The following is a 17,336-nucleotide window of genomic DNA, read 5'->3' on the forward strand; positions in this document are numbered from 1 at the left end:
TAGTGAAAGACGTAGTAATTGAATATGAACATTCATTCAGCTCAGGGACAGGGCTGCACTGACATGTATTTGGGGCATGTTATGTTTTAGATGGTCATGGGGCATTCACAATGTGCAAACATGGCAGGCTGGAGTTTGGAATTAAGAGTTGCAAATTCATTAGAGCTATGGGAATAGTGGAAGTTACCAGCAGGGAATAGTGTCTCTGAACGGCACTGAGTGTGTGGCCAAGGAGAGGAATTCTAGGTAGGTCATCAGTAGGACCAAGTATATAGATACAGAGAGAGTCAAGTGGCACGGGGATTGCAAAAGCACCTCCAGACTTGGCAAATGCTGCCTTAGACAGTGCCCGCGATGCCTTGGAGGTGGGGAGTGGCACTGCGGAGGAAGGAGTAACGCGGAGGTAGAAGCAGACTTGACTGGTCTGTGGTGAAGAAGGCAGATTTCTTGAGGACATATATGAAGACTCACTCTTTCTTTCTCTCTCTCTCTTTCTGTCTTTCGTCTTATTTAGAAATCTGCATGAAACAGTTTTTTTCAGGCAAGTCAGCAGTTTCATCCATGACCCCCCCTTTTTTTTAGGAGAGGCATATTTTTAATTTTTTTATTATTATTTTTTTATTGATTACATTGCATTATGTGACACAGTTTTATAGGCTCTGGGATTCCCCCATCCCTCCCCAAACCCTCCCCCCATGGTGGATTCCTCCACCTTGTTGCAATACCACAGTTCGAATTCAGTTGAGATTCTTTCATTGCAAGCATATACCAAGCATAAAGTCCAGCATCTCATTGTCCAGATAAGTTCAACGGCTTCTTGGGGAGACCATCTCTGCCATGACCCATTTTTCTGTCTTTTGTGCATTGGCCTGTCTGTGGCTTAGGCTTGTTGTCATTGCAAATGGGTAACAGTGTTTTTCAATCTAGGACTTTGAGAGTAACCAAACTAATTATACCACTGTAAAGAAGAGAACATTTTTAGTAGATTTTTAGGTTCCCCTAGTTCAAACGACTATTATTTTTTAGATGAATTTGTGGGATAACTTTCGTCTCCCAAATTCCCTTCTTGCTTTTCTAGTTAGCTAGTAGGATATAGCAGCCAGGTAATCCTTACCACAAGAGATGACAACATTGTGAACAACATTGCTGTGTTTTCTGAATTACAGTCCACAGTCCTTCGCGTGGACCCTGAGACCCTCCATATACGCTCTGAAATGCACTTGAGCAGGATTCTCTGGCTGTCCTTCTCATGTCTACTCCATTGCCACTGAACTCCTTGCTTGTGCTTTAATATGCCACGCGCATGTCTACCTCACAACCCTTGCACCTACTTAGTTCCTTCTCGTTTGAATAATCTTCCGATTTCAGGGTTTTGGCTCTGTTCCTCCCCTTTGTCAGCTTTGCGCTTTAAATAACTGCAGAGGCTTTCCTGACATATAAATCTAAATAGCACCTGTTGTCATTTTCTTGCTTTGTTTTGCTTTACTTTCATTCATACCTTTTACTTACATTGCAGATTTTCATTTGTCCCAGTAGATTTCATGTTCTTTATGTGTTTCCCCTACACAAATATTTTTGTTGAACTGAGTTGGAGAATAATTATGAAAAAATGATGATATGAATGAATTTCTCAGAAATGTGTGATTATTCCTTTAATACAGAGAACAAACCTCACAGCAAACCACTGCCCTCAGATATTGCAGTAATTATGTACACAAGTGGATCCACAGGAATTCCCAAGGGAGTCATGATCTCACACAGTAACATTATTGCTGGTGTGACTGGGATGGCAAGAAGGATTCCAAGACTGGGGTATGTCATTACTAAAAATAAATAAATAAATTTTAATTTTAATTGGCTTGTAGCTATAAATTTCTAAAATTGCTTTAATTAGTTGATACTGTTGCTCTTTTTGTTTTTGTCCTTGTCTTTTTAATGTTAATCTGTAGATAGAAGAAGAGGCAGAGAGAGGCTTTTCCCATCAGTTGGTTCACTTCCCAAATGGCCACAACAGCTGAAGCTAAGTAAATTTGAATCCAGGAGCCAGGAGCCTGCTCTGGGTCTCCCACGTGGGTGCAGGGTCCCAAGGACTTGAGTCATCCTCGAGGCTGGCTTCCAGGCCACAAGCAGGGAGCCGAAAGGGAAGTGGAGAGCTGGGACCCAAGCCAGGCACCCACTGGGATGCTGGTGCCCTCAGGTGTAAGATTAGCCTGTTGACCCGTCGCCCTGCCCAGTATCATTTCTTTAGTCATCTTTGTGCTGACATACTGTTCTGATGGCTTGATCTGTTCCACAGATATTTTTTGAGCTATGTTCAGAGTGTGATTATTTTCCTTAATTTTTAGTTATTTATTGAGCTACTGAGGGAAAGAAGGAGATGCAGCCAGCAGTTACATTCTCTCTGTCCCTCTTCCAGTGCCTGCTGTGGCTTGATCCTAGGACTTAATCTGGGTTTCCCATTTAGTGGCAGGAACCCAGCTGCTTCAGCTGGTGCTTGCTGCTGTTAGGCAGTAAAGATCCCAAATTAGCAGCAACCTGAAATTGAAGTGAAACTGGGACTTGAACCTGAGGACTGCAGTATGGGATACAAGCATCCCAGCCAGCATGTTAACCACTCGACCAAGTACCTACCCCTGGCTTTGCTGTGAAGGCAAACTCGAGTGAGAGCATGCTCGGTCTAATGGAGTGGGAAAGAGATGATGGAGGAAACAGATGGGGTCTGAGGGATTGTCAGGTAAACATTCGCAGAGCTGAAATCAGTGTTCTGGTGAATGCCTTTTGGGAACCACACACACACCACACACACACACGCACACACACCACACACGCATACATACACACACCACACACACACATACACACACACCACACACACACCACACACACACACATACACACACCACACCCCCCCACACACGCATACACACATACCACACACCACACACACACACACACACACACACACACACACACTCTGGGCTTGGGGAAAGAATGTGAAATTTCTTGTATCTGTTAGGAAAAATTTCATCTATTACATTTCAGAACAGATTAATAATAATTCATTTTAGGTTTGCCTCACTTGTATATTTTGAGGGTAGGGGTAATTGTTGAATTATAAACATACAAAACCTGTTCTTTGCAGTTTAGTCCAACTTCCAGCAAAGAATCTCTTCTGTAAAACCTGGCCATCTCTCCTTATCTGCCTCCACCATTTTAGGTTGAACTGTAGTTCTTTTTCAAATGTCGCTCTGCTGTTGTGGTCACTTGTAGCAGAGCGCACAGTTGACCTTGCCTCTGGCTCCCTTCTCCTAGGGAGGAAGATGTCTACATTGGCTATTTGCCTCTGGCCCATGTCCTGGAGCTGAGTGCCGAACTCGTCTGTCTCTCCCACGGATGCCGCATTGGCTACTCCTCACCACAGACTTTAGCAGATCAGGTAAATTAAATGTCTTTGACTTGACATACTGAAAAGCCCATTACGCTTAATGCTTTCTTTTCTGTCAGCCTGACCATTGTCTGTACATATTTTTAAAATAACATGTTGCCTTTGAACCTGATTTGTAGAGTATAAGTACACCAAAATGATGAATTTATAATATACTTTCATTGATTTAAATTTTCTTTGGATTTTCAAGACAATGACTGCTTTATATAGTTTTTTATTTTCTTATTTTTATAGTCTTCAAAAATTAAAAAAGGAAGCAAAGGGGATACAACCACGTTGAAACCGACCCTGATGGCAGCTGTTCCGGTGAGAGTTGAAATGAGTGAATACTGAATACTAAAGACCTGGCATTTGTGTAGAGCGGTAACGTCAGTGAAAACATAGCACTGACATGGTAGTTAATGCAGAATTATTCTGTATTGATTATTCTAGAGCCTTAAGCTTTGCAGGATTTACTCATTCTTATTTTAGCTTTGATTTTTCTTCATACTTACTGAACACTGAGCCTAATTTCAGCTCCCGTATATTATCACTACATTCTTTACTTAAACGGAATAAGATTATAGGAAAGGGACACCTAGCAGTTTTTTAGCTCCTCCTAATGTTGGTTTTTTGTGGCTTTCTGATTTCGCTTAAAAGTGTTGGGAATCATTGTTGGATACTTTTGCTCACATCAAGTGTACTTACACAGTTATTCCAAACTCAGGTGTAAATGGTTAATAGTTTGAAGTTTCTCTGTAACTCTTGGCTTCTAGTAGGCTTTGAAGTTCTTAATTTGCTCAAAAACTGCATGTAACTTAAAATTGTATAGGGAGAGTTTAAAGTAGACTTATTAGTAGTGAGCCATGGCAGGCAGGATGAAGATGAGAGAAGTTTCATCAGAACAGTGTTAGAAGACAAACAGATCAAAAAACAAATTCATGATCCTGTGTGAGCTAAGAATGTACTACATTTATTTATTTACAAGATAGTTACATATTATAAGAAATATTTCGAAAGCCATCACCATGGCTCAACAGGCTAATCCTCTGTTTCAAGTGCTGGCATTCCATAAGGACTCTCCTTCGTGTCCTGGCTGTTCCACATCTGGTCCAGTTCCCTGCTTATGGTCTGGACATGCAGTGGAGAATGGCCAAGTTTTTGGGACCCTGAACACGTGGGAGACCTGGAAGAAGCTCTTGGCTCTTGGCCTCTGATGGGCTCAGCTCTGGCTGTTGCTGCCATGTTGGGAGTGCACCGGTGGATGGAAGCTCTTTCTCTGTCTTTCCTCTTGTCTGTAAATCTGCCCTTCCAATAAAAAAGAAATACATCTTTAAAATAAGTATTTCAGATAGATGGTAATTATTTTGTGAGTTTAATTTTTGGCTCAGAGTAAGAAAGATAAGTAAATGAAAATGATTAGTAATTATATATTCCTGGGCTAAGGCCTGATTTTCCTTTTTTTCTTCGTGTTTTTAAGAATATCTAGATCTATTTCTATTTAAAATTTTTTTTAGAGATGTCATTTTTAAATTAATTGTGGCTCTGTTGCAAAACTTCATTCCTGATAGAATATATCTTTTATAATGTCTTGATCATAATTTAGATAGCCTTTAATAAAAATACAAATCAGAGGTAAGGTTTACATATTTAAGATCGCTGATAATATCCACTGTTAATTCACTTTCATGTGTGTAGGAAATTATGGATCGGATCTACAAAAATGTCATGAATAAAGTGAATGAAATGAGTAGCTTTCAGCGTAATCTGTTTATTTTGGCCTATAATTACAAAATGGAACAAATTTCAAAAGGACATAGTACTCCACTGTGTGACAGGTAAGTAAGTCCCTCCCCAACCCTGAGGATTTAATCATTTCTTCCTTGTTAATAGACAGTTGATTGAGATAGATATAAGAAATGCTTGGCAGAGGGTGAGGGGATGTTGTGGCACCAACTAACCTGCTGATATTCCTGGGAAAGTGGCAGAAGATGATCCAAGTGTTTGAACCTGAATGAAACTCCTGGTTTTGGCTTGACTCAGCCCTTGCCGTGGCGCCGTTTAGGGAGTGAGAAGATGGAAGATTTCTCTCGCTTTCTTCTCTCTGTGTGTGTTTATGTGTCTTTCTCTGCTTTTCTCTGTAACATTGCCTTCCAAGTTAATTAGTTAATCAATTTAAGGGACTCCTTAAAAATATGCCCTGCTTGAGAATATAGCCATTTAAAAATAATTTGCAAGGGCTCGTATTAGGGGTTGGTGGATTAGCCACTGCCTGTAATTAATGCTGGTATCCTGTATGGGCACCACTTCTTGTCCAGCTTCCTGCTAATATGCCTGAGAAGGCGGTGAAGGGAACCCAAGGAGGGCCTGGGATGCAGCTCCTGACTTCAGGCTGATCCAGCTGGAGTCATTGAGGCCGGGAGGGGAGTGAACCAGCAATAGAAGATATCACTGTGTCTTTCCTTCTAACTCTGCCTTAAAATAAATTAGAAGGGCCTGGCACAGTGGCCTAGCGGCTAAAGTCCTCACCTTGATTGCACCAGGATCCCATATGGGTGCCAGTTCTAATCCCAGCAGCTCCACTTCCCATCCAGCTCCCTGCTTGTGGCCTGGGAAAGCAGTGGAGGACGGCCCAAGGCCTTGGGATCCTGCACCCACGTGGGAGACCTGGAGGAAGTTCCTGGCTCCTGGCTTTGGATTGGTGCAGCACTGGCCATTGTAGCCACTTGGGGAGTGAACCATCGGACGGAAGATCTCTCTGTCTCTCCTCCTCTCTGTATATCTGACTTTGTAATAAAAATAAATCTTTAAAAAAAATAAATAAGTATAAGTACATGTTTTGTAGTTAAAGTTTTAAATGATCAGTTTTATCTCAAATATGTATTTTGTGTGTTAAATAGATTTATTGCGAAATAGTTTAGAAATAATAAATTGAGCTATGACATTCAACATTTTTTATGAGAAAATAAATACATTTTTCAGATGCTTCATTTTATTTTGGACTTTATAAACTTATTTCTCCTGCCTGATTTAATGATCTCTTCAGCAGGATATAGTTTTTTTCCCCTTTGGAAAGTCTTTTTTCAGTTATTTAAAAAGATTTTTTAAAAAAATCCTGAACTTTTGGATTGGATTGGGGTGATGAACAATTGTTTATTGAAGTACTATTAGAAAAAGATGATGAATTTTTGAAAGATAATTTGTCATGTTTTTAAACTGCTAGTGTGATGTTAACAAGAGTGAGAAGGTGCGTGTGCAACCTCATGGTTAAGGCTGAATCTCGTATTGGACTGCTGGCGTGCAGTGTCTGGCCTCAGCTCCCAGCTCTGGTTTCCATCTGACGCAGGCCTGGGAGGCAGCGACTCAGACAGCTGGGCACCTTTCCGTGTGCAAAGCTGACCTGAATTCCTGCCTCCTGGCTCTGACATGGCCTCTCCTGGATGTCGTGGGTGGAGTGAACCAGCAAATGGGAACCTGTGATGCCTGCCTCTTCTCGCCATCAACAAAAAAGAGCTACATGGCTATGTGTAAATTTATGTACAATTCTAATAAAGTAAAGCAAAAACTTCATAATACACGGTATATGTATCGTATGTATTATATTGCTATATAGTGGTATAAAACCAATTACTTTGGCTTAAGAGATTTAACATCAAGCTACAGAATTAAGTGTTATACTTTGAATTCAGATACTAAAAGAAAAGTTCTTAAGAGGAAACTGTATATTCTTTATCTTGTTAAACTACCAGGAACTAAAATTGAAGTAGCATATCAAGAATAACTCCCTAATTATCTGTGTGATTTTGGTTGGATGAGTCACTTAATTTAGTTACGAATTAAATTAGTAATTGGAAAGTTAGTTTAGATGATTTAGAAATCTCATTCAGTTTTAAGATCCTATGACTTTGGTTTCTTTTTTAGGCTTGTTTTCCGGAAGGTTCGGAGTTTGCTGGGTGGAAATATCCGACTTCTGCTGTGTGGTGGTGCTCCACTCTCTGCAGCTACACAGCGGTTCATGAATATCTGTTTCTGCTGTCCCGTTGGCCAGGGGTACGGACTCACTGAATCCACTGGGGCTGGAACAATTACGGAAGGTGAGTGTGGTCACTGAAATGAAGTGTCCACCCAAGACTTACGTACAGTTCCCCTTTTTTTGTTTGTTTGTTTTTGGTATTGGTTATTTTTTGCAAATATATAGAAGAGTTAATGGAGGCTTTTGTTTAGTAGAGTAGTGACAAATTATAGGTACTATTATTGTTGATACTAATTTTTAGCATGTATTGGTTGTATCTATAATCAGCCATTCATCCAGAGGAACTTTTGATACTAAACTGTGTTACACATCACCAAAAGTATGCGTCTTTCATAAAGCTTTAGTGACCAGCATTGACTTTTTGTATAATTTATTTTCTATTATCAGCTGTTAGATTTCTTGTATTAAAGTTGTTAGGGAAGTGAAACTCAAGTTCAGAAATGTGTGTGGAGATCTTTGTACATGTGGACAGGAGCTAGATTCGGGTCTAGTGAGTTTTTAACTGCAGTCTTCATGATGTGTGGAGAGCAGCTCCACTGCCTACCTGGCGGTTGGTTTCCAGGTGTGTCCCGTGAACGGGGCCTCGCGGGTTCACAGTGCTTCCCAGTGTTAGAGAAAGCTGTGTTTCTGTTTTCTGTCTTCTATATGTTCACAGATACTAAATTTTTTAACTACTCATTTTTTCCATATTTATGTTGAGTGCTACTGTATACCAGTGATATGCCAGGTGTTTTTTGTTTGTTTGTTTGTTTTGCATTCTTTATTTTCCTACCTTTCAGAGTTGTTCTTTATACTTTGTATATTTTTTTGGAGCTACTTTTAGATACTGTTTTACAGGAAAAAAGCTATCTTAAATATACACAGATATAGGACTTTTTTTGCAGATCCTTAATTTCTTCCATTTTTAAGATGCAGATTGAATGTGTATGTTGTAAATGAAAGTCTTTCAAGTTTTAAATACCAGCCTTTGTTTCTAGTATTTGAATACTTTTTAAAGAACAAGTGTAGTAGTTCATTACAGTGGGTGATTCCAGCACCTTTACTGTTTTTGGTCTACCCTGAGTGGTATGGTGGAATTTCAGGCGGGGTTGAGAGCATAAGCTGAGGTAGGGAGCTGCAGTGGGGACACAGCAAAGATTGAAAGATTGGGCGCTGCACTGAAGCTGGGGCTGCACACTCAGGAACAGTCCCTTGGGTGAGTGCAGTGGGCACTGACTTGAGGAAATGTGATGGGGGAGGATCCCAGGGACATTGAGCAGGCTGCTTGTCCAACAGAGGCTGCCATGGTTGCTCTGCCTCAAATGTGGGTCTGACCTTACTGGAGATTCCATTTTTTGATTATTAAGAACGGCAATAGTTAATTGAGGTTTTAGTAAAACTCAGCAACAGCATACCTGTACAGACCACAGCTTGTGCTTTGCCGGTTTCCTGCATCTGCTTTTACAAATTCCAATTTCTAAGCTTTGGGATAAATTAGTTAGTAATTTAGAAAAATAAAGCAAATGATTAACTACTGTTTTGAAGTACTTGTTTTTTCTTTGTTTCTCAGCGTGGGACTACAATACTGGAAGAGTGGGAGCACCATTGGTGTGCTGTGAAATCAAATTAAAGAACTGGGAGGAAGGTAATGTCCTATTGTAACCAAAGAGCATACATACATTTTTATAACATTAAACTTTAGAGTTGTGCTTCATTTCTTTGCTTATTTTCGGAATAAAGAACTGTCACCAGAGCGTATTTTTGTCCTTTGTAATAGTTACATTCTCTCTAGAGTTATGGGTACACATTTAGTTTCTTTGTTTCAATGATGGTTCTAAAGAATTACACTTTTTTTATTTTGTTAATTGTCTTATAACACAAATATGTGTAAGAATTATGATGTAAACTTAAGAAAGGCGCTAAATGAAAAATGTTATTGTTTTGTAGCGGGAAAATCATAAATCCCATCACATGTGATTTTGTGTGTGTGAATGTGCCCTTTATTTCTTTCCCCTAAGAGCTTCAGAGTCTATCAGCAAACTATCACTCTGATTCCATGTAGCTCTGTTGCATGCACCCTTGAAAATGCTAGCCACTTTGGAACCCTCAGCGAGCTGCTGACGTGTGTACAGTTCCTGTGACTGCTTCCGATGGACCTTCTCTACGAAGGTGACATGCTGAGGCTCAGGGATCATAGCTCAGCCAGTTGTAGCAGAAATTGTGGAAATGTTTGGTGAATTTAGGCTTGTCATTCTGAAATGATGTCTGCAAGATACATGGAAAACTGACTTTCTAGATACTTGTTCTATTATTAAATGTGTAGCTTAGTACTTTTATTACATTGGTGTGATATTTAGGACTCCACAGAATCTTTGATGAAACCTCTTATGTGTGGAGTATAATTATTTTATAGGTGGATGATACTGAATTTTAAGGAGTAATTTTTAAAAAATAGTTTAAAAGCATACTTGCCTATGGTTAAGCAGCTGAAATTTTGCACCTACTGTTACATTGATAAACGTTGTCCGTTTATTGAAACTACTGGTTTCAAATGTTTACATGTTACATATAGGAATAAAATAATGACTTTACTCTTAAATTATTTTATATTTATTAGGTGGATACTTTAATACTGATAAGCCACATCCCAGGGGTGAAATTCTTATTGGTGGCCAGAATGTGACAATGGGCTACTATAAAAATGAAGCAAAAACCAAGGCTGATTTCTTTGAAGATGAAAATGGGCAGAGGTGGCTTTGTACTGGAGATATTGGAGAATTTGACCCTGATGGTTGTTTAAAGATTATTGGTAAGCCATCTGGTAATTTTTTGGTAGTGAATATTTCAGAAATAGTTTTGCCTAAAGGTGTTGCACATTTAGAGAAGCTATTTAATAACCTAAGAGTCTGTCTTTGTATAATTTGACATGGTCTGTTAAATCAAACCTGGAATACGAAAGTTTTTTAATAGGTCTGCCTTTTACTTTCTCTGCTTAGGCAGATAATTTCGAAGCTTGTCATTTAGAGGTCCTCAAAACTCCCTATAGTAGTGATGTTTTTAATTACCGTGAGATAATCCTTGGTCATTTTCTCCTGCTTGTATAGGAGAGAATCACTTTTGTTAATTCTTTGACACTAGGGTTTATTTGGTGATGCTTACACAGCTGTTGCCTTCGGTTGCCCAATAGAACAAAAGCCTGGCAGCTCAAGTAGTTACCCGTGTGAGGCAGTAAGTGCCTGTCCCTCCTGCCCCTCTACGGGTCTTCCTTTTAGTTACTGGCATTTCTGTCCCCGTCACGCTAACTTGAAACCAAAGGTGAGCCAAAAAGCTCGTAAGTCAGTTCCTAATTCCTGTCCCATCTCATAGATTTATCTTATGAGACATGCTTCAAAATCATATTCTTTCCCTCCTTACGGGATTGAGGGTCTAATTTGAGTCTTCTAGCATTCTGCGATAAGAAATTCCTTTTTGTTTCCGTTCCTAGCTCCCCTTAAAAACATCTGTCTGCCACTGTGCCATTACTCAGCACTGTTCTTACTGGGTCTCTTTCTTCTGAAGACCTTTTGGTGGCTGCTGGAGCTCGGTGCAGGTTAACTGTTACGTGACCCCTGTTGACCTGCCTGCCTCCATCCTCAGCTGTCGCCTTCTTGCTCTGTGCTACGGTTCTTAGACCTGTCAGATTTTAGGCCTTTGCCAGTGATTTCCTTCTTGGCTGCATCTCATTCTCTCTGAGACCTGAGCTGTATGTAATAGTACCACAATTATTGCATAATTTTATTATGTTTTGCTACTTTCAGCATAACCATAAATACTTAATGTAGTAAAACTTGCAAGTAATTTGATAGCAAGTTATTTAGCATGTGACCAGTGTTTATTTGTATTAAGGGTGTGATCAGTGGAGTTCTTCTCAATGTTGTTTCCCTCTTTTCTTTTTGTGCAGATCGTAAGAAGGACCTTGTCAAACTCCAGGCAGGGGAATATGTTTCCCTTGGAAAAGTAGAAGCTGCTTTGAAGAACCTTCCACTGATAGATAATATTTGTGCATATGCAAACAGGTAAGAATGTAGAATGCAGACTGCCTAAGATATCTGGTGTGCTGTGGACATTTCCTGCCTCTGTGGGCCTTCTTTATACAACTTTGCCAAGCGCTTTTCCTTCTTACCCATTATCTCTGGGAAGAGCCTGGTTGTTAGAGTCATTCCTGATTTCTCCCGTCAGTGCTTCTCCCTCATCACCGTGCTGTTTCTCTTTTCTACTTTACCTCTCATTGTGGTGTCCTGTGTGGTAGGGAGAGGAAGAAAACAAAGTCTTTCTTTCTGCTGTCTTGGTGTGCTCCCAGCTGTGTGATCTCTGCACAGTTTGCAGGGTTACTGCAGAGGAAAGGGCAGTGAAGCTTCAGGAAACAGGCCACTGTTCAGCACTGAGTCGCTGTGCTGTCAGCAGAACCTGTTGAGCTCTGTGGGTGGGGCTGGAATCTCCTAAACGAAGCCCTGTCAAGTCATGGCTTTACCATGTAGCATTCCTGGCTCATGAGATCATTGCAAAGGAAGTGAAGATGGAGAGTTTGTAAAATCTCAAAACTACATTCTTGAGAAATGTTGGAATTTCAGATTGAAACTCTGATTACATGTTTCATTAAAGTATTGTAAGTGGTAATTGTTCAGAGAGAGCTTCCATTAGCTGATTCACTCCTCAGATGACCAGTGGCTAGTGCTGCACCAGGTCAAAGCCATGAGTTTTATCCAGGTTTCCTGCGAGGGAGGTAAGGACCGAAACGCTTGGGCCATCTTTCTACTGCTTTTCCCAGGAGTTAGTGGGGAGCTGGATTGGAAGTGGAGCAGTTGGGCCATGAACCAGCACGGGAATGCTGGCTTTACCGATGGGTAGGTTACCTGCTACTCGGCAATGCCAGCCCTTCTTCCCCTGCTTTTTTTTTTTTTTTTTCTTTTTTTTTAAGATTAATTATTTTGAAAACTAAAGTTACATACAGAACGACAGAGAATGATAGGCTATTTTATAGAAGGACCTAGGAACCTATCTATAGCAGGTGGCGTTTATTGTGGGAATATTGAGTTGGGTATTAGAAAAAACAATTTAGAATAAGACTGGGGTTTGGGCCACACTAAAGATGAACTACAGTGGGACAGGTGGTTGCCTAGCGAGTAATATGCCCACATTCTGTATGAAATACCTAGGTGTCGTTCCCAGCTCTTGCTCCTGGCCCCAGCTTTTGTCTTTGCAGACCCTGAGAGGCCATGATGATGGTTCCTGCTGCCCACCTGGGAGACCTGGGCTGAGTTTCCAGGTCCTGGCTGTGGCCCCTTCCTGTTGTGGGCTTTTAGGTAGTGAAAGAGTAGGTCAGAGACTTTGTCTATCTCTAAATAAATAAACAACCTTAAGTAGGTGCACTACATTGATTTGTGAATGATTCTACACATTAATTAGCCATTTATCTCACCACAATTTTATATTTCAATGATAGTAAGTAGAACTATGCTCTTTCAGCTGTTTCATGACTGTTAGCACAGGGCTGCCTTCATTTCCATGCTCAGAGTTGAATTGTCAACAGAACTTCTAATGATAAAGAAAAAGTATCATATAATTTTGACTTGCTGCCAGAGTTCTTTTAGCCACAGTTCCTAATTTACATTGGACTGTATTTTTTGTTTAACCTGTTACCATTAATTACTTATATTTTAAAGATGACTTAAAGTATTTTTAATGACAATTTATAGTAATTAGGAATACTTGAGGTTTATCATGGGTTGTCAAATTAAGGCTTATTTCGCAGTGAGTTCTCAAAACCTTGGGACATAAGATGCAAGAAACTGTTACCTGAAGTAGGTTTGTCATAGTAAGTATGGTATGTACACTTTAAGAAAATTGTAAATAGACAGTTACTAAATGTCATTGAATGTAATTAGTAACTGCAAACTTAATAAGCTGGTTTGTTCATTAACAGAGATCCTTTATATATATATTGCAGTTACCATTCTTATGTCATTGGATTTGTTGTGCCAAATCAAAAAGAACTAACAGAATTAGCTCGGAAGAAAGGACTTAAAGGAACTTGGGAAGAGCTGTGTAACAGTTCTGAAATGGAAAATGAAGTACTCAGAGTGCTTTCTGAAGCTGCTGTTTCAGGTGAGTGTTTCGGTCAATCTGAGCCAAAGAACTCATGCCTGTCAACCTGTGTGAGGCTTACAGTACATCATTGTCCAGAAACCATTCCTGCCATTGGTAGATGGAAGAATACACTAATGAATCTCTACAAGAAACACACAACTCATCCGCTCCCACCGAGCCAGTGTTTGTGGGCCTGTATTTCAGTGTTTGTATCTCTGCTACTGTCTTTTCTGGCCCTTTCTCTGCTGCTCACAGCTGTTCCTCAAGCCCCTGTTTGGTTTTCTGTCCACATTATTCCACGGGGAACGCTGCACAATTCCTTCTGCAGCCTTGGGTACCCTTAGTGTGTAGTAGGTGGTTGTACTCATATGTTCTGTGCTTATTTTTCTTTTGATCCGAGACTGGTTTAGTGTTGTTGGTTTGATAAAACGGTTTTGTCTTTGCATTTTGTACTATAGCAGCTTGAGATAGCTTTCAAACATTTTCACATAATTTCAAATTGTGGACTGATGTTAAATTGCTTTAATTAATGGATCTTTGTTAGAAACCTACATAATTCTTAAATAAGGTGGAATATGGAAATAAGTCTTAATTTTAAGTTTGTATGTTCACTAGTTGTGTAGCCATCAAGCCCAAAAGAGATGCTGCATCCATTAACAGACACTCTCCATAATCACCCCAAACCCCATCTGTCATCAACCGCTAAGTGATTGTCTATCTGTAGACTTACCTACTCCAGAGAGGAATCGTCTAATCAGTGGTCTGCTTCACTACCATTGTGTTTCAAAAGTTCATGTGCCATGTGCCAATACTTCATTTCCAAGTAATATTACTACATTTGAACATTTGCTTTTTTGTTCAAATGTTCAATTTGTTCAACTGAACATTTTTTTCTACTTCAGGCTATTATAAATATGCTACTATAAATTGTTGAAGTGTGGGTTTTTGTGTAGATTTTTTTTTTATTTGGTAGATACTTACAAGTGAAATGAATAGGACATTCACCAACTTCATAGTAACTCTTTTTTGAAGAACATCTAGAGTAACAGTATTTCCTAAAATATTTTTTCTGTTTTTCAAAAATGGCAGCATTAACTCTTATTTCTACCTCTGATGTATGTGGGTAAAATAATATCTTCTTTTTTTTTAAAGATTTATTTATTTTATTACAAAGTCAGATATACAGAGAGGAGGAGAGACAGAGAGGAAGATCTTCCGTCCAATGTTTCACTCCCCAAGTGAGCCGCAACAGCTGGTGCTGTGCCAGTCCGATGCCGGGAACCAGGAACCTCTTCCGGGTCTCCCACGCGGGTGCAGGGTCCCAAAGCTTTGGGCTGTCCTCAACTGCTTTCCCAGGCCACAAGCAGGGAGCTGGATGGGAAGTGGAGCTGCCGGGATTAGAACCGGCACCCATATGGGATCCCGGGGCTTTCAAGGCGAGGACTTTAGCCGCTAGGCCACTGTGCTGGGCCCATGATATCTTCTTAATGTGTCTGATTTACATTTTCTCGCTGGCTAATGAGGTTGAAAATATTTTTATGTGCCTGTTGACCACTGTCTATATTCTTTGACAAATATTTAGATTTTTTTATGGATCTTTTAATGATTGTTATTAAGTTGTATGCTGTATATCCAGGATATAACTCCATTGTCAGGCATACAGTTTACAGAAATTTTCTGCTGTTGTTTGCCATGCCTTTTTACTTTCTTCATGGTGTTTTTTTTGAAGTATGGAAGTTTTAAATTTCAGTGAATTACAATTTTTGTTTTTCTTTTTTAAAAAGGTTTATTTATTTTAAAGGCAGAGTTACAGAGTGAGGGATAGAAAGAGATCTTCCGTTCTTGATGTTCACTTCCATAATGGCTGCAGCCATCGAGGCTGGGCCAGGCCGAAGCTAGAGCCTGGAATTCCGCCTGGGCCCGCTAGGGTGTCGGGGAGCGGAGTTGATGAGGCCGTGTGCTGCTGCTTTCCCGGTGCGTCAGCAGCAGCGGCCGCACCTGCACTGCACTCAGGGTGTTGGTGTCACCGGTGTGAGTTTGCCCTCTGTGCTGTGGTGCCAGCCTCTTTTTTCTTCTCGTATTTCTGTTTGTGGTGTCCTGTCAAAGAAGCTCTTGCCTAATCCAAGTCCCAAAGACATAGCTTCAAAGACATAAAACTTCCTTCTAAGGGTTGTTTTACTTTTAGCTCTTACATGTAGTCCTTTAATTAATTCTAAGTTAGATTTTTTTTTTTAATGTGGTGTGAAACGGGGTGGGGAGGTAGGTATAACTTCATTAAGTTGTACCTGTACTAGGCATGATTACTCAAGAAAAGTAAAATCACTATTAGTTTACATGCATATATGAAGATATGACAGGTGTGTGTGGTGTGTGGACTAAGAGAGGGAATGTTGCTTCGAGAAAATGGCTTCTTTAACAGTGGGGACCGATTAGCAGTGTCCGAGATGTCCAGGGCAGCCTGTCCGAGGAGAGTTCCTCACGCACGAGCTGCTGCCCACGTGCAGGCTTTCTCTCCCTTACAAGTGGCCGATGTAACACTCTACTTCTTATAGCTGATATTTATACACATAAATCTTTGTTAAGTCCATATAAAGACAGTTTACAAATACCACAGGCACCAACTATTTTCTATCTACAAGGAACTCAGTTTAAATCTAAGGATTGTCAGGGCTAATAAAAAAGGACATAAGATACTCCACAGAAACAGTAAGTAGGTTGAAGACAGAAGGTGGCTGTGACTACATTAAATAAAAGACTTTAAGGCAAAAACGGTCACAGAAGACTAAGTTAGAAACTATGTCATGATAAAAGGTTGGTTACCCAGGAAGAGATCTCTATGAATTCCTGCAGTACATCTGAATATCACTAAGCCACAGCCAGGGGAAGGCAAGAAGGGGACTCGCCAGAGACACGTGGTGATCTGGCAGGGTGCTCTCAGCCTGCGCAATGATAAGGAGACATAAAGACAAACAAAGTGTTTTTTTTTTTTTAATTGCAAAGTATTTTTAATGGAAAATTAAAAGGCTAATGTCTTTGCCTTGCATGCACTGGGATCCCATACTGGCGCCGGTTCATATCCTGGCTACTCCACTTCCCATCTAGCTCCTTACTTGTGGCTGGGAAAGCGGTTGAGCATGACCCAAAGTGCTGGGACCCAACACGCGTGGGAGACCCAGAAGTTTCTGGCTCCTGGCTTGCGATTAGCTCACTTGTGGCTATTGCAGCCACTTGGGGAAATCTTTCCGTCTCTCCTCTCTATAAATCTGACTTTCTAATAAAAATAAATAAGAAATTTTTTTATTTCTTCTTAAGGAAGAAAATTGTTTAAATGTTTAAAACAAATTAAGAGCAAACCTCCTCAAATTCTCCACAAAAAATGAAAGAGCAGGAAACACCAAATTCATTCTATATAATCATATTCTGATATCAAAATCAGAAGGCGAGAGAAAAACTACAGATCTAATAAGTACTGACTGATGCAAAAATGCCCCCAAATAGTCTCAAGTCAAATTCAATAGTACATTAAAAGGGATATATACCAAATCAAGTAGGAGTTACACCTGAAATGCAAGATGCTTTTCAATACACGAAAAATCAGTGAAACACACCAAATTAAAAAATGAAGTTTTATAAAATTAATAATGATCCACCAGTTAATGTAGAAAAAAGCATGATAAGATTCAAATTTTCTTCACAATAAAAATACTCAGCATGAAATAGGAAAAAAAATACTACTTCAAAATAAGCAAAGGCATATATGAAAAGCCTACAGCA

The 17,336-nt window shown here is 39.9% G+C and overlaps 1 protein-coding gene across 1 annotated transcript in view; it reads left to right on the forward strand.

The window, feature by feature from the left end:
• Positions 1 to 17,336, forward strand: part of ACSL3 (acyl-CoA synthetase long chain family member 3) — a 77,602-nt gene that overhangs the window by 50,147 nt on the left and 10,119 nt on the right. The window contains exons 7-15 of the mRNA XM_058665070.1: positions 1,662 to 1,812; positions 3,313 to 3,436; positions 3,680 to 3,751; positions 5,123 to 5,262; positions 7,346 to 7,518; positions 9,007 to 9,081; positions 10,054 to 10,245; positions 11,377 to 11,491; positions 13,423 to 13,580. Coding sequence (XP_058521053.1) covers positions 1,662 to 1,812; positions 3,313 to 3,436; positions 3,680 to 3,751; positions 5,123 to 5,262; positions 7,346 to 7,518; positions 9,007 to 9,081; positions 10,054 to 10,245; positions 11,377 to 11,491; positions 13,423 to 13,580 — 1,200 coding nt within the window. The remainder of the gene's footprint in view (positions 1 to 1,661; positions 1,813 to 3,312; positions 3,437 to 3,679; positions 3,752 to 5,122; positions 5,263 to 7,345; positions 7,519 to 9,006; positions 9,082 to 10,053; positions 10,246 to 11,376; positions 11,492 to 13,422; positions 13,581 to 17,336) is intronic.

Source organism: Ochotona princeps, chromosome 5, assembly GCF_030435755.1.
Source record: "Ochotona princeps isolate mOchPri1 chromosome 5, mOchPri1.hap1, whole genome shotgun sequence".
Lineage (NCBI taxonomy): Eukaryota > Metazoa > Chordata > Mammalia > Lagomorpha > Ochotonidae > Ochotona > Ochotona princeps.